Source organism: Pteronotus mesoamericanus, unplaced genomic scaffold (assembly GCF_021234165.1).
Source record: "Pteronotus mesoamericanus isolate MK-2021 breed Mesoamerican mustached bat unplaced genomic scaffold, CSHL_Meso_final contig_116, whole genome shotgun sequence".
Lineage (NCBI taxonomy): Eukaryota > Metazoa > Chordata > Mammalia > Chiroptera > Mormoopidae > Pteronotus > Pteronotus mesoamericanus.
Genome location: NW_026555027.1, coordinates 33,856,921 through 33,869,854, shown reverse-complemented (window position 1 = coordinate 33,869,854; position 12,934 = coordinate 33,856,921). Strand labels below are relative to the sequence as shown.

Sequence of the window (12,934 nt, the reverse complement as noted above, 5' to 3'; positions counted from 1 at the left end):
CTGCCGCGCCCCATGTGTCCTCTCCAGGTTCTTCTTTCTCTAGAAGTGTCTAGAAATCTCTAGTACAGTGTCTCCCCGAGTGCAGGATGGGAACTACCAGGACTATGTGAAATGAGAGTATCTGTGGCACAAACATTTTCTATTTTAGTAGTTTTTATTGTGTTTATGTATAATAAAGGAAACTAGCATTTTGAATCTATTAATGGATTTGGGACCAGGCCAAGTCAAACCATCTAGTGTCTATTTAAGTTTTTTATAGTGAGCTCATTTTTAGAAATTGAAATCTTTCCAGTAATACAAGGATATAATAAAAATTATTAAAAGAGAATGCCAGAAACTACTGGTGTTAAATTTTCTTTTTAGTATTTTATTTATTTACTTATTTTTTTAATGTATTGGCATGACATTGGTTAGTAAAATTATGTAGGTTTCAGGTAGACAGCTCTGCAGTACACCGTATGTGTATTGTCCTGTGTGTTTCCCGCCCCAAGTCAAGTCTCCTTCCATCACCAGTTATCCCCCGCTTACCCTCTACTACTTCCCCCCATTCCCTTCCTTCTGGCAATCACTATACTGTTGTTTGTGTCCAGGAGTCTTTCTTTTCTTTTGTTTCCTTAATCCCCTCACCCTTCTCACCAACCCCAACCCCCTGCCCTCTGACAGTGGTCAGTCTGTCCTCTATATCCATGAGTCTGCCTCCACTGTGTTTGTTAGTTTATTCTGTTCATTGGATTTCACATTTAAGTGAAATCATATGGTACTCGTCTTTCTCTGACTGGCTTATTTCACTTAGTGTAATAGTCTCCAGGTCCACCCATGCTGTCACAAAAGGTAAGATTCCCTTCTTTTTAATGGTTGAGTAGCATTCCATTGGGTAAATGTAAAAGTACTACAGCTTTTTTTATCTGCTCATCTACTGATGGGCATTTGGACTGCTTCCAAATCTTGGCTATTGTAAATAATGCTGTAATGAACACAGGTGCATATATTCCCAGAAGTGCAATTGCTGGGTCATGAGGCAGTTCCATTTTTAATTGTAAGGGTAACTCCAGACTGCTTCCACGGTGGCTGCACCAGTCTGTATTCCCACCAACAGTGCGTGAAGACTCCCCTTTCTGTACATCCTCACCAGCACTTGTTGTTTGTTCTTTTATTGATGATGGCCATTCTGATGGGTGTGAGGTGATACCTCATTGTGGTTTTAACTTGCATTTCTCTAATGATTAGTGACATTGAGCATCTTTTCATATGCCTATTGGCCATCTACATCCTTTTTGGAGAAGCATCTATTCAGATCCTTTGCCCATTTCTTAATTGGATTTTTTTTGGTGTTGAGTTTTAAATGTTCCCTATAAATTTTGGATATTAAGCCTTTATCAGATGTATGGGTAAATATGTTCTCCCATTCAGTGAGTTGTCTCTTCATTTTGTTGATGGTTTCCTATGCTGTGCAAATACTTTTTAGTTTGATGTTGTTCCATTTGTTTATTTTTTCTTTTGTTTCTTTTGCCTAAGGCAATGTATCCGGAAAAATATTGCTATGTGAGATGTCTTTGATTTTACTGCCTATGTTTTCTTCTAGGGTTTTATGGTTTTAAGTCTAACATTTAAGTCTTAAATTCATTTTGAGTTTATTCTTATATATGGTGTTAAGAAGGTGGTCTAGTTTTATTTTTTTGCACATATCTGTTCAATTTTCCCAATATCACTTATTGAATAGACTATTTTTACCCCATTGTATATCCTTGCTTCCTTTGTCAAATATTAATTGACCATAAAGATGTGGATTTATTTCTGGCCTCTCTATTCTGTTCCATTGATCTATATGTTTTTATGCTAGTACCAGGCTGTTTTGATTACTATGGGCTTGTGGTATAGTTTGAAATCAAGCAGCATGATTCCTCCAACTTTGTTCTTCTTTCTCCAGATTGCTGTTGCTACTCAGGGTCTTTTGTGGGTTCACATAAATTTTTGAAGTATTTTTTTCTAATTGTGTAAAATGTGCCATTGGTATCTTGATAAGAATTGCATTGAATCTATAGATTGTTTTGGGTAGTATGGATATTTTAATGATGTTAATTCTTCCTATCCATGAACACAGTATATGCCTCCACTTACTTGTATCTTCTTCAGCTTCTTTCTTTAGTATCATACAATTTTCCAAGTATGGACCTTTTACATCTGGTTAAATTTATTCCTAGGTATTTTATGTTTTTTGAAGCAATTATAAATGAGGTTGTTTTCTTAATTTCTTCTTCTGATAGTTCATTATTGGTGTATAGAAATTCAACTGATTTCTGGATATTTGTGTTTTGCTATTTTATTGAATGCATTCATTAGTTCTAGTAGTGTTTTTGGTGGAATCTTTAGGGTTCTCTATACACAGTATAATGTCACTGCAAATAATGACAGTTTTACTTCTTTCTTTCCAATTTGGATGCCTTTTATTTCTTCTTCTTGTCTGACTGCTGTGGCTAGGACTCCCAGTGCCATATTGAATAAGAGTGGTTAAAGCAGACATCCCTGTCTTGTTTCCAATAAGGAAAACACTTTTAGCTTGTGCCTATTGGATATGATGTTGGTTGTGGGTTTGTCATATATGGTCTTTATTACATTGAGGTGTGATGCCTCCATCTCAGAGTTTTTTATGACAAAAACTCAGATGCTCAGAGTTTTTATCATAAATGGGTCCTGGATCTTATTAAATGCTTTTGCTGGTATTAAACTTAAATGTGGGAACTTTGGTTCTCATTTAAGGTGACTGCAGACATGAAAGATATTGATCTTCTGCAAGAAGATGTGATTTTTAAACAAACTTATAGTTAAGCAGAGAGATCACAGGGTTAGGAAGCAAGGGCTAATGTGGCCCTAAATGAGTCCTTCATTAAATTGTGACTGAGGACTTTCTAGGGCTTTGCCCGACCCCAACCCTAGAAGTCTAGGCTCAGGGGTCAGTGATCCTTCTAGAACCTCACTCCACCATGGGTTCTTATCTCCTCTTACTCTTCCCTTGCTCACTGAGACACGCTGAGCTCCCCACTGTGTGTGGACACCCCAACCACTCTCCCACCTCTAGGCTTTTGCAGTGAGTTCACAACAGTAATTCTAGAACTGTGTTTGCCAGGATTGGATTTCACAGTGAGAGGCAAGTGTCCCTGTATAAGGGCGGTGCATGAAGCTATTTTGGGAAAGGCACCACAGACACCTGAGACAGCACCGTTTTAACCCTTCTGGTATTAATGGTTGCATTTGGAAACTGGTTCACTTACAGATGGACAGGAAATGAGCACTTCCCTTCCTGTGAACGCTGGGGGCCATTTCCCTCGTTCCTGACTCCAGACTCTGCTTTTGAAAACCAATACAAGCTTCATTTTCAGAGATGGTTCACTCTGCTCTCTGTGCCAGCAGCTCAGTAAATCCGTCCCTGAAAATTTGGCTGTCAATACCTTCTCACAACTTTTATTGCTGTATTTATTGCCTTGGTTACTAATTGTTTGCTAGTAAGATTTTTTTTCAAACCATTGGTATTTCAATTAGCTTCTAATGTGTTTTGTTTAGCCCAGGAGAGTTTAAAATTAGTACCCTGCTAATCAACCTATTGATTGCCTGCTGCAGCATAGATAAAGAAAAAATGTTTCTCATGTAAGCTAGAAATAAATGTCATATCTTTTTAGTTCCATGAACTGAAGTCTTTAAAGTGGTGGCCTTCTTTGTAACTGTCTAAATGTATAATAATTATAGCAGTAGAAAGTTCTAATTATAACACATTATTTTCATTGTAGAAAATTTGGTAAACACAGAAAAATAATTGAAAATCAAATTTATTTCTGATCCCACCACCTGGAGCTAATAATATTAACATTTGATATATATCATTCCACTTTTGTGTATACTTATATATTACTATACTGTTTTTCTTTTTAAAAAAAAGACATAATTAGGAGCTTAACAGTTCTACAAAGTTCTTTATTATTTAAATAATGTTACACACAGTTTCCCAAGTCATTAAGTATTCTATAACATGTAAGGGCTGCATTGTGGTGCATCCTATGAGGATGCTATAATTCCTTTAACTAATAGCCCATTGATAGGCAGATTTTTTTGCTGATATAAAAAAATGGTATGTTTGTACATAGCATCTTCTTTACCTTCTGAATCGTTTCCTCAGCGAAATCCTTACTATGGAATTTCTAGTCAAAGGAAGCAGGCAGCATTCTTTACCCTCTAGCTTTCTATTGTATCCCTAGCAATGTTTGAGAGGGCTCATTCCTCCTATCTTTTCTGAGTTCTATATTTCGTGTAGTGTTTTCCAATCTGTTGGATTCCAAATGGAATTTTATTATTTTAATTTGCATTTTTAGTGTTTTCAAAAATGTATTTATTAGCCATCTGTAATACTCCTTTTGCAGAATGTCTAGACTGTTCATGTGCTTTTCCTAGTTGGAATGTTTTATTTTCTTTAATGATTTATAAGTAAATCATTACTTTTAATGATTTATAAGTAATTATAAATCAATCTAATGATTTATAAGTAATTATAAATTCCCATGTCGCATTTGTTGTCAATCTGATTTTTAATTACCTCATAGTCATATTTAAAGTATTTAGGGGTAACTTCAATTCTTATTAACCAATCTATCAGTTTTTTCTCCTCCGCCCCCACTTTCTTACATGTTTAGAATAGCTTTACCAACCCAAGATTAAATATTTACCCATATTTTTTCTAGTATTTATTTGATATTACTTTTTACATTTAACGTCAGCAATTTACTGCAATATAAGAAATAAGATAGGAACTCTAACATTTTCCCTCAACCGATCAGCTCACCCAGAAGTGCCTCGTGTGGGAGCAGGTACTCTTTGCCTTTCCAACCTGCAGTGCCTCTGATGCACCAAATGGCCACATATCCTGACAGCTCTAATCTCTCCATTATGTTCTATTGAAAGTCTGTTTACTTGCAGTTTGATACATTTTAATTATTATAGCTGTGAATTTTAATACTTCTTGCCATACCACTTCCCAGAATAATCTTGGCTACTCTTAAATATTCATTGTTACACATGAATTTTTGAGTTGTTTATTCAAGTTCACTTAGTTGGTTTTTTTTTTAAATTGGGCTTACAGTAGTTTTATAGATTAATAGGAAAAGAATTGACATCTTTATAATGTTGAGTCATCATATTGAAGAATGAAGTACAGGCTTCAACTTACTCAAAATTTTTTTTTGTTCTGCCCAGACTGATGTGTCTCAGTAGGTTGGGCATTGCCCTGCAAACTGAAAGGTCAACAGTTCAATTCCTGGTAAGGGCACATGGCTGGTTTGTGAGCCAGGTCCCCAGCTGGGGGCATGCGAGAGGCAACCGATCAATGTTTCTCTCATGCATCCAAGTTACTCTCCCTCTTTTTCTCCCTCCCTTCCCCTCTCTAAAAATAAATAAAATTAAAAAAAGATTTTTTTTTTGTTCAATAAAGCTTAAGGGGTTTTTTTATTATAGGGGGCAGGTGTTGTTGTAAGTAATTATTAGAGTTTTATTTTTATTTTTTTATGCTGATCCTGTACATGTCATGCTCATTTTATTCCTAGGTGCTTTTATTTTTCCTGGCAATTTTCAAACTGTCTTAAAGAAGCAGTTGGTCTTGAACAATCATTTTCATTTTGCCACAATGCTAAACACAAACAATATAATAAAAAGCACCACAAAAACCTTGTGTCAATTTTAGCCCTTTTAGTAGGAAATATTCTCAAAGATAAATATTGTGGCTTAGGGCACAGCCACTTTTTTCCCTTAAAAAATTCAACTTCAATCCATTTTTAATCTAGACTATTTTTGAATAAAAATAGACAGGCACATTTTAATGTGAAATCAATTCTAAGTAGAATCAATCATCAGAGTGCTGCACTGAATGTTAGAACTATCTGCCGAACAGTTCATTAAGTCCTAGAAAATTATCCAAACTTTACAGACGTAACCATCACTCAACAGAAGCCATTATCCACATAAGTGGAGCTGGAGTCATTTAAAGTGATAGACGTGAGAAATGGAAAGAACAGAAACAGTTTTCTGCAGTTTTTTTATTGTCCCACTGATGCATAAGCAATTAAACTTTAAATAATTTCCATTACATACATCAACATAAAAGCAATCTAGTTTTCTCTGGAACCTTAGTCCTCCAAAAAATACCCAAAATACTTCATAATATTTTGTGCATTTTAATATATTTATTATAATTAAAAAACTGACAGGGAAAATAATTTATTATGAGATATTATCTGTTATAGGCTTATTTAAATACTTTCTCTGCATACAAGCTCCTCGCTGATACCTTGGTAGACACATTGCCTTACCACTTGTTCTCATTTAAAAGCCAAGGCACAGAAATATTCTTTTTGCTCAATTTTCAGCAAGTCAGACCTGACCCAAATCAAAGGTATTATTATAAGTAACTACTATTAGAACTCATACAGTGCCTCGAATTAGGTGTAGTAAATTTTAGCTTTGGATATTAATGAGCAGCAGCATCTGTGTGCAAACATCATCCCTTAAGACCTTTTTAAAAGTTATTTCTGTATTGTCTAAAGGACACATTATTTGAAGTGGAAATAGAATTTTGAGGTTACAAAACTTGAACATTGCTGGTGAGCCCATGGTGCCAGATCCACGTATTTTAAAGAATTTTTATGTAGCAGAAAAAATGCAGACTAAAACTAAAATGAGGTGCTTTTTAATCCCTATAAATCTGGCTAAGCTCTTTCAGGAGTCGGTAAGTTGGAGACAACTGGAACCACGTGCATGGTTAATAGTGTATGTATTGGAACAGCCTTTCTTGGAGTAAATTTTTCATATTCTTTGACCCAGGAATTTTAATTCCAAAATTTCTCCTGGTGAAATGATCATAGAAATTCACAAAGTTTCATATGCGATTAATTAATTATGTTCATTATTGCGCTGTTCACAATAATGAAAAACTGGAAACCACCCAAAAAGCCATAATAAAATAATTGGTTAAATAAATTTCACATGATGAGAAATCCTGCAACCATTAAAAATAATGATGTAAAGCTATATTTATTTATTTATTTTTTAATTCTCACCCCAGGTTATGTTTCTTGATTTGAGAGAGAGAGAGAGAGACATTGATGGTTGCCTCCTGTACATGCCCTGATTGGGTATTAAACCCACACCTTTTGGTGTAAGGGGTGATACTCCAACCAGCTGAACCACCTGGCCAGGGCAAGCTGCATTTATTTATTTATTTATTTTTATTTATTTTTATTTTTTTTTATGTATTGATAGAGAGAGAAAGAGATTTCTTGCTCCACTTATTTATGTATTCACTTGATTCTTGTATGTGTCCTGACCGGGGATTGAACTCACAACCTTGGTGTATCAGGATGATGCCCTAACCAGCTGAGCTACCTGGCCAGGGTGGAGGTGATAGCTTTTCATTTAGACCAGAATGTTTTCTGAGTTATTCAGATACTGACTTGAAAGATGAAAGCTTGATTTTTCTGTGTTCTAGAAGATAAGAGAGAGTAGGCCAGGATATGTAGAAAGTCTCTGCAGGAGCAACTAAAAATGAAGGTGCCAGCCCTCACCTTGTATAGTTAAGGGACTAAACTCGGCAATGGAGTCAGAGGACTGGAAACTTATTTTCCAAAGGAATGAGACCATAAAATCTCTGACCTTAGAAAGAATAGCCTTACCTAAAGGTCAAGATAAAAATGCATTTATTTAAATACAAAGAAGGTACCAGTGTAATGCTCTCCACACTGTTAAGTCCAATCAATGGTCATTTCTCATTGCCGTACTTCCTGTGATTCCAGGACACCACATCCTCTGGCTTTTGTCCAGCCTTGATGGCCACGCCTCCTCACCCCTACTGCTGAGATGCACTGGGTCCCCTTCCCTGTCTATACGCACTCCTTTGGTTAAACCAGTTGAAGTCACATGGCTTTATGAATATACATATGGGGACAATTCTAAAATTTGTATCTCCAACCAAGTCTTCCCTCTCGAACTCCCAGTCCACTTACCCAACTGCCTGCTTAACATTGCCACTTGAATATTTAATAGATATGTAAACGGGTTTAAAAGTGAATTCCTAACCTTCCCCCACGAACGGTGCTACCCACAGAACTTCCAGTCTCAGCGAACCACATTCTTCTAGTTGCTCATGCCAAAAGCCTGTCATCCTTCATGTCTCACTTTTTCTCACACCCTTCACCCACGTTATCAGTAAAGCCCGTTGGCTCTACCTTTCTCCTCACCAGCAAGCCGCCATCTTCTCTCACTAGATTGCTGCAGTAACTCCTGACTGGTGTCCCCATTCCAACCCTTGCCCTGCACAGTCTGTTCTCAACACAGCAGCCATATTTTAATACGTAGGTCAGACCCTCGTCACTCCTCTGCTCCGTGTCTGCAGTATGTCCCAGTTTCACTCAGTGTGAAAGTCAAAGTCCGTCAGCCCTTTTTCCCCACCTCTATTTCCAGTGTAGTGCAAGTCTTTTTAATATTCTTTAAACTTACCAGGCATGTGAGCGAAGGGCTTTAGACTCAGTTTGAATTTTAGCTCTATAACTACTATGTCTCCAGACTTTAGTTTCCCATCTGCAAAATGGGAATCAGGTACCAGCTACCTCACAGGATTAAGATGGAAGTACTTTTTAACCTTAAGACCTTCTATAAATACAGGGCTTTTATAATTTTCAAATATGATCTCTAAAACTTATCTTGCTTTGCTTGAGAATTTCTTATTTCTAGTCCCATGTTTATATATGATCAATTCAGACAAGACCTAGCATGTGGATTCTTTCATACCAGGCACTCTGGGGATATGAGAGTAGTCAAGTCATATTCTTTCAAAGAATTTATATGCTAGAAGTGGGCCTGTTAGAATCTCATACTCTTAAAGCACACCTGGTATTTAACAAAATTTTAAGTAATTCCTTTGAGGGTGATTGTTTATTCCATCATTGATCTCACTCACCAAATTTAAATCTTCCCAGAGGGGCTCTATGTCATTTGTATACGCTTCTGTACCCTAGAGTTCAGCATAGTTCATGGAAGGGAGAAAGGGAGGGAGGGAAGGAGGGAAGAAGGAAGTAAGGAAAGGAGGGAGGGAGGAGTATGGGAAGATCAAATCGTGGTGAAGAGCACAGGTTCGGGAATCTAATGGTCCTGGTTGGAATCTGAGAATAGAGCTTACCAGCTGTATGACCTTGAACAAATTACTTAACCTCTCTGTGCTTGAGTTCCCTTATCTATGAAATGAAGATAATAGTTACTTTTTTTATAAGGTTGTTGATGATTTGCTGAGATAGTTCTTGGAAGGGGCTTAGCAAATTTGCAGGCACATGTTGTGAATGCTAATTCTATCCTCCAAGGTTCTCACACCCTTAAGCCAAATTACAAGGACACTCATATCAAAACTAAGGCCTTTCTCTATGTCAAATGTTAAATCTCTCAAATATCATACCAAGTTAGGAATTTTTGTTTTGTTTTGCAACATGGGATTTTTTTTTATATAAACACACACATATGCGTATAAACAAACACATACACATGCACACAGAACTTAAAGAAGTTACCACTAGAAACAATGCCTGCAGCAAACTGCTTTATCTTGATTACTCAGTTTGGAGGACACTTGTATTTCAGGGTTGTGCTTGGCTATCTTTCTAACCCAAGTGAGGATCTTCAGGATCCAGTGAGTGACAAATTCTTCAAGGAGGTATGGGTTTCAACAGCAGCTCGAAATGCTACAATTTATGACAAGGTAAGTCGCTCATATCCCTGCCCTTTTTTTCATTGAATCTCATCACAAAAGCACATCATTATTTCTGCATGTTATTGGAACAGGATAATTTTAATGAGTGTAAGAAACAATATACGATGTCTATCCAGAAGGTATCTAGCCATGTAATATGAAAAAATAGGGATATTTATTGAAGAAGATACAAGATACAAGAAACTTTGTGCATAGGACAACGATGCCTCAGTCCCCTTCAAAGTAGGCACCTTGGGACCTCATGCAGTTCTCCCATTAGCCATCAGCTGCCCCATTGTATTCTCCTGAATCTCACCAGTAGTCTGAAATCTCTTCCCTTTCAAAGGTGATTTTAGTTTGGGGAAAAGCCAGAAGTTGCAGGGCTCCCAAATCTTCTGGGTGATTTGATGTTTCGCCAAAAAATTCTGCACAAGACATGATGCCTGAGCAGGCATGCTGTTGTGATGAAGCTGCCAATCACCAGTTGCCCATAGCTGTGGCCTTCTGAATCATCCAAATAGTTTCCATAAAGGAATGTTTGAGCTTAGCACAAAATTTGATGTAGATTCATTGCTCTACTCACTCAGTCATTTTGAATCCAACAACCCCACAGTGCACATGCTCACTCAACAGCATCTACCGCCCCCACTGACTAGTACAGTGAAGTGGTTATTGTTCATGCATGTGCATTCCAGTCACTTTCCTTGTGTTAATAATGGCTGGATTTTTTCTGGAAAGACCTCGTATCTCCAAATCATACTAAATGCCTCTTTGTAGACCTTAGAAAACAAAGAGTCAAAAGGCATCATAGATTATGGTATCGAAGAGACTTCAGTGGCATTCTGAACTCTCATCTGATTCAGGAATCCATCATGATCCTCCTTAGCAGGTAGCTACCCAGCCTTTATACACATCTGGTGACAAAGAGAAAAGAGGCAGAAGAGATCAAAAAATGAGTCAGACCTGGGTCCAACTCATCTCATCCAGTTGCGGGTGATACAACTTTGTGTACAGTGACCTGACATTCTGAGCCTATGTTCTTCCATAAATTAGGAGAAATATTTACTAGGGTAGTTATGAGGATAAAGAATAGTCTATTAAATGTATTTAGCACATAGTATGTGGTCAGTGGTAGCCATCCTTCTAATGAAGCTTAGCAATAATGAGACATTTTCTCTTTTGGACAGCTCTAATTTTGGAAAGGTGTTTTGAAACCTACCCCGTTTATTAGGGAGGTTAGATGCATTTCCTGGTAAGTTCTACCCATTGATTATGTATAAGAGCTAAGGGTTGTCTAACAGTGAAACAAGTTACTTCACAAAGTAGCCAGCTTTCCATCACAGCAAATATTCAAGCTGAGATCCACTGACTGTCAGATTGGAAAGAGTGTGTTCTTCTTCATGAATTGCAGAGTCCCTTCCAGCACGGGGACTTCATCGTTCCTAAGGAAACATAATGACTTCCATAACCTTTTTCATACTGAGACTCAAGGCCATGATCAAATAGGTCATGTGCATGGAGTCTTTTGAAATGTCGTTTTTACAATGCTGTAGATAACCTTGCGTGAGACCTGGATTGGGGTGATAACAGCTATCAAAGACATTTTAGAATAAGTTGGAATGTGGACCATATCTTAAATGACATGCAGTTGATTTCCTGAGGTGCGAAAATGGCATTGTGATTTTTTAGGCACGTGTCCTTATTCTCAAGGAATGCATGTTGAAGAATTCAGAAGTGAAGTGTTCTGATGTCTGAAACAAGCAAAATAACTATACAATTGATAACTCTAAGTAAAGGCACAGATAGGAAAATTTTCCAAAATAAAAAGTTAGTGAAAATAAATTATACAGTTTTCCTCTTAAGCTAAGCACCTCCACTGAAACTAAAGATTGATTGTTATCCCTCCCCCACCCCCGCCAAAAAAAATAAATAAATAACATCAGTGAAATTCCTTACCAAGAGCTTGACTTTATCCTGGGGTTAATAATTTGTGTGGATCAGATATAGGAATCTATTTATAATTTTTATTTTTGGAAGGAAGCGCATCTAGCAGTTTCTTTGTAGTAAATAAGAAAAGCAACTTTTTTTGTGTTTAACCAGGTGTTCCGGTGCCTTCCCAGTGATGAAGTACACAATCTAATTCAGCTGAGAGACTTTATAACCAAGCCTATATTGGCAAAGGAAGATCCCATTAGAGCTGAGGAAGAACTGAGAAAGATCCGTGGGTTCTTGGTGCAGTTTCCCTTTTATTTCTTGGCTTCAGAAAGCCTCCTACCTTCTGTTGGAACCAAAGAGGCCATAGTGCCCATGGAGGTTTGGACTTAAAAGTTACCAGCTCAAAGACTCCCACCCAAGGAATACACTGCACACAGTGACTTTCGGGATCCCTAACCACCCAAAAGAGCCCAGCGCACTCTTGTACCCAACCGCGGACACTTGGTTGGCTGGGAAGGGCTGTAGTCACACTGACGTAAGGACACGGAGCCTCATCAGGGTTCTACCATTCCTCCTGCCTGTCCTGTGCGAAAGGGACTGCATTTTTATTGGTAGCATATACTCCACAACTAAAATGCATACCCAAATTCCATGATGTACACCAAAGTGCCTTTTCTTTACTAACAAGAATTTACCTCTAACTGTGATCTAAGTTGCCAAAAGCTGTCTGAACTTCATTATTCTTCTCAGACCTTCATTTATGCAGGCAACGTCTGCTGGGCCTGCCCTCATCTCATAGCCCAGGCACTGTTTGAGATCTTGTTTATTGTTAGAAAATATCGTGATGTTGCTTCAAGGTTCTTCAAGGATACGTGGAATGCCCTTGTCCGTCTGGTCTTGCAGTGGTAGTGTTCACTCAAGTGAGGATGTGGTCCTTATTCCTTTTCAGTGACAGGAAAGTGAAGACTTTAGTCTACACAGTAGTCTGTGTTGGGCAGCTCTGATAACATCGATGCTATATAATATATATCTTGACACCGCAGAGCAACAGGAAGGAATTAAATTCCATTATTGAGGCAGCGATTTCACTTTGCCTCCAAAGGCACTGACAAGATGAGTCCCCCTGATAGGGCCCACCTGATCAAATTTGAAAACATGCGTAGGGTATTTGATTACACAGCAACTGATAAAACGCAAACCCAGAGCATACAGCCCTCAGAAACCTCCAAG

General features: G+C 37.7%; 1 protein-coding gene across 5 annotated transcripts in view; it reads left to right on the top strand.

The window, feature by feature from the left end:
* Positions 1 to 12,370, top strand: part of PLD1 (phospholipase D1) — a 179,968-nt gene extending 167,598 nt beyond the window's left edge. For all 5 annotated transcript variants that reach the window (XM_054580564.1, XM_054580558.1, XM_054580551.1 and 2 more), the window contains 2 exons: positions 9,661 to 9,778; positions 11,870 to 12,370. In XM_054580564.1, the coding sequence (XP_054436539.1) occupies positions 9,661 to 9,778; positions 11,870 to 12,094 (343 nt within the window). In that variant the 3' untranslated portion in view covers positions 12,095 to 12,370. The remainder of the gene's footprint in view (positions 1 to 9,660; positions 9,779 to 11,869) is intronic.
* The last annotated feature ends 564 nt before the right edge of the window (positions 12,371 to 12,934 follow it).